At 35.2% G+C, this 4,493-nt stretch overlaps 1 protein-coding gene across 1 annotated transcript; it reads left to right on the top strand.

Annotated features, from left to right (window-relative positions):
* Positions 1-3,477: 3,477 nt before the first annotated feature.
* On the top strand, positions 3,478-4,239 carry LOC149250126 (uncharacterized). Its single transcript, XM_089453559.1, has one exon. It carries the CDS (start codon positions 3,478-3,480, stop codon positions 4,237-4,239), a length of 762 nt encoding a protein of 253 aa, XP_089309685.1.
* The last annotated feature ends 254 nt before the right edge of the window (positions 4,240-4,493 follow it).

Raw genomic sequence — 4,493 nt, 5'->3', positions numbered from 1 at the left:
TAAGATATCAGTGATATGAGCATCATCCCCTGTCTCATCGTTCTGGAATGCATCTAACAACATTGCCTCCATGGAAGTCATATCTTGTAAGTAATCATCCATACCAAACTCCATTTGATTACCTCCATTACTAACTTGTGACAAAGAGATACTATTGTTGTAGTCATTCCTAATTGGTGAATCTTGATGTAGTGGGAATTGAATAGGCGATTGATTCAACCATTCTTTGTATGCTTCATCTCTGAGTATTGCTCTTAATGCAACCTTGTCTTGATTTGACGTTGTAGTGGGGTGCATCAAAAGATGGTAGGTGGGTCACTCATCATCACTATAATCCTAATTTCAAAAAATATTGAATGTCATCAGTACAATATCAATGATATTAGTAAGAACGAAAATGCAATTGGTTTGTTGAAATTTTAGTATATCAAACAATTATTACCATCATTGATCCAGGGTTGTGGCTAGAATTTGCCATGTTCCAATTAGCAGGGTTAAGAGGTTGTCCATTTTCATCTACCAATTGCTTGCGATACTTTGCTCCTGATAAGAGCTTTCAACGTTTTTTGAAAATAATATGGAGTAATAGTTTTTGCGTATGAACTCGATTATGAATTTGGATCCTACAAATAATTTGCATACATTTTTATTCAAATTTACATGGATTAAAAAAAAAATCAATTAGATAATCAAAATATAAATAAAATATGAACTTACTCGAGATGGAAAGGGAGAACTCTGCGAAAGACTTTGATCAACAATATGGAATGAGCTGGAATTTGAAGAATTGGCCATTTGATATTATTGAGATTTTATCCCTATATTTGAGAAAAAACCAGAAATAAAATTTTGTGTGAACATCTAAAATTAATCTCTAGAACCATATGACCACAATCTGAGTTTCAATATAGTATTGAAACATTTTTCAAGAACAAAGTGACTTTAAGCGGAAATTGTATACTATGAACTACTATAATTCACATGGATGTGTTTTACAAGATAATTTGAGATTAATATGTCATTTTATAAGAAAATAAATTTGCAAATAGCTTTTAAACCCCATTGGTGTGCTAATCAGAATACACTGCACTGGTTCGTTTAAATAATAAGCGCACCGGTGCGTTTAAATAATAAGCGCACCGGCGCGTTTAAATAATACATCCACTGGTTTCAGGCATTCCAAAAAAAATAAAAAATAAGTTATCATAGCAGTGCTCTTTCGAATAAAAACACACCGGTATGTTTAAATAAAAAACAACGTTGGTACGCAACTGTTTCCCAAATTTAGAAAATAAAAACGAATTAGATCGTCTTGGTGCTCTTATAAATATATACCACATCGTTGCGTTAGAAAAATAATCACTGCGTTTGCAGTGTGCCCTATGTAATATAACGCACCAAGGCTACCTAGGTATTTCAATGCACCGATATATTATAACACTTTCGATTTTGTCTAGCCTGTTCATCATTGCTCCTAGTGTAATATAATACACTGACACGTCCGTTCCTAATAGCACTGTTAAATTAGTGTAGTACTCTTAACCTTACAAATTCCATCTTCTTAATTTAAAATTATTTAAAAAATAATAATTTTCCAGGACAATGTTGAATAATTAAAATCCCGGTGTGTTTAAGCTCATAAACGCACCAGTGCATTTATTCAGATAAACACACTAGTTACCAGATTTTTATTTCCTAAAAATTATTTGATTTATTTGTAAAATATATCTAATGGCTTTTGTATTGAATGGTATAGGTTATATATTGATAAAAAAAAATGCCTCGGAAGGTCTCAAGTAACAAAAATATTGATCGACGCAATGGCAACACATAAAAAAATCAGAGAAGGCAAGTTCTTTGTAAATTCTTTACAAAATTAATATGTTTGAACTATGTGTAAGTTTAATTAATATGTATTGGTTGGTGTGTGTCATGTAGAGCCACAAAATGAAGAAGATCGATAAGATTATTTCTAATATAAGTGAAGAAGAGCATAAAAGCTTTATAGAAAAATTGCAGAATGATAAATAACGTGAATGGTGTGTGTCATGTAGAGCCACAAAATGAAGAAGATCGATAAGATTATTTCTAATATAAGTGAAGAAGAGCATAAAATTTTTATAGAAAAATTGCAGAATGATAAATAACGTGAATGAAAAAATACTATTTAATATGAGGGTTTTTTTTTCGTAATAATATACTTAAGAATATTATATAGCATGTTTCAAACAATCAATAAATTCATATATGTTTAATGTTCTACACGGAGCAACAATGGAGGAAAAGATCAAGGTCATTTAAAGAAAAGAAAAATTGTGGAATATTTAAATGACAATGAATTAGTCCTTATCTCATCTGGAGTAGTGCTAGAGGTTAATGAAAGGGGGGATTTATTTACAAAACTATGATGGATCTAGTGGAATGAACGTATAGACGTACTTTTCACTTACAATACAAAAATCAATGCAAGGATTCTAAGAACAAAATTATATCTAAACTACAGTAAGCATTTCTAGAACAATGGTCAAAGAGACATGTCAGACTTGCAATAGAAAAAACATGCAACAACAAAAATTAATCATTCAAAAGGTAATATTCCTAATTGTATAAAATGGTTTTCGAGAATTATATGTATATATTACTACAAACCATTAATTTATTAATATGAATTTTGTTATATTTAGTTTTCATATATCATTATAGAAATAGTTTATTACTTTTTTCATGAAGATTATGAAAATCCCAAATGATCAACGCACTGATATACGAAACATGCTAGTAGGATTGTCCAAAAAAAGTGTATAAGGAGATGGTCAAAGAAATGGATATAATTGCATCATGGGAGGAGCCATCTCAACAATAACATGTTTCAAATGTGTGTAATCATGATTGACTTTGTACATAAAAAGAAAAAAAAAAGTAAAGAAAAAAAAATAATAAATAAATAAATAAATAAATAATAAAAATAAATAAATAAAAAATAAAAATAAAAAAATTAGCATTAAATGTTATTTTTCAAGTATTTTCTTATAGAAAAGAAAACAAGATGGAACTCATTCAACACATAAAACATGATGACAAGGAAGAAAAGGGTCGATTTCATTGTTTGTGAGTAATGGCTAATATTTCCTTATAATAACTCAAGGTTTCATTTTTTAATATTTTTTTACAACAGCCATCCTTGAATGTCTTCAAATAGGTGCTAACATACAAAAAAGAGCCATCAAAAGAATTGATCGACATTGGGTTAAATAACAATTGTGTGTATATGTTGGATGATAGTCGATCGATGATGAATCGCTGAGCTCTAGAGCGCTGCCATGAAACCCTAGCTGCGTCTCGGCGCCTCTCCCTTGCTGCCCTGCGGCCCATGGCTTTAGGCCCTCTGCCCTCCTTTTTTGCGTTATTTTTTGAGTTCCTACGGATTCAAAGCGCTCGTCTGCTGCTGGGAGGGACTAATAAGCTAGGCTCGCCCTCATGGAGGTCCCAAGCTCACCCCAGGCAGGCCCGCCTTCATTTGCCAAAGCCTTCTCTCAACTCTTGGCCAGCTTGCCGAAGAAGAAAAAGAGTGAAGCAGCCAAGTTTGTCAAGAGGCTGGAAGACATTCCTGAAATCTCCCTGCCACCCAAGACCCCGATTCAAGTCGCCCTCTCCCTGGCTGAGCGGGCTCTCGTTGGCCAGTTCACCAATCTATGGCCTTCTCCTAAGACCATTGAGACCTGGGTTAACAAGAACTGGGCTCCTCTGATCAAGAGCAGCATCACCTCTTACTTCTTAGGACGAGGGTTCTTCCTCTTCGAATTCACCTCAAAGGACGACAAGGACCTGATATTTCAGAAAGGCCCCTATTTCATAGGCCCCCAGGGCTTGTACCTCAACAGATGGACGTCAGGTTTCAACCCTGCAGTAGATGTTCCCACAGCTGTCCCCGAATGGGTCAGACTCCCTAATCTCCCAATTCATTGCTGGAACTGGGACTCGCTGAAACACATCAGAAATGCCCTTGGGAAATTCATAGATAGGGAAAACAGCAAAGATCAATACAATTGTGCTCGTATCTGTGTAGAGGTAGACCTAGAGGTGGGTCTCCTGGAAGCCATCAAAATCAAAGTAGGAAACTGGACTCATTTGCAGAAGCTGGACTACAACCAGTTGCCTTTCAAATGTCGAAAATGTCATGTCTACGGTCACTTCACCAGAGGATGCCCAACCAATGTGGAACCAGATAAGGGTAAATAACAAGGTTGGAACCAGGTCAAGTGCGCCAGGAAAATCCAAAAGCAGGTTGGGCCAAACGGAAGAGGTCCTCAGGCCCCTCCTCAGCAACCCCCTCCCAGAATAGATCAAGAAAATAAATTCGCTCCTCTAAGCTCACAAATAGAGGAAACTCAAGTACCAGAAAATCAAAAATCAACCCCACCCTCCAAAGGTACACCCTCTTCTCCCAAGGGGGCAAGCCTTGCTGAGAGCTCCAAAGGAAACATTGTCGAAGT

The sequence above is a fragment of the Pinus tabuliformis genome, chromosome 7, assembly GCF_031772625.1.
Source record: "Pinus tabuliformis cultivar Carrire ecotype Pingquan chromosome 7, CPIR1, whole genome shotgun sequence".
Classification (NCBI taxonomy): Eukaryota; Viridiplantae; Streptophyta; class Pinopsida; order Pinales; family Pinaceae; genus Pinus; species Pinus tabuliformis.
Note: the sequence above shows the minus strand (reverse complement) of the source record. Positions and strands in the feature narration are given on the sequence as shown.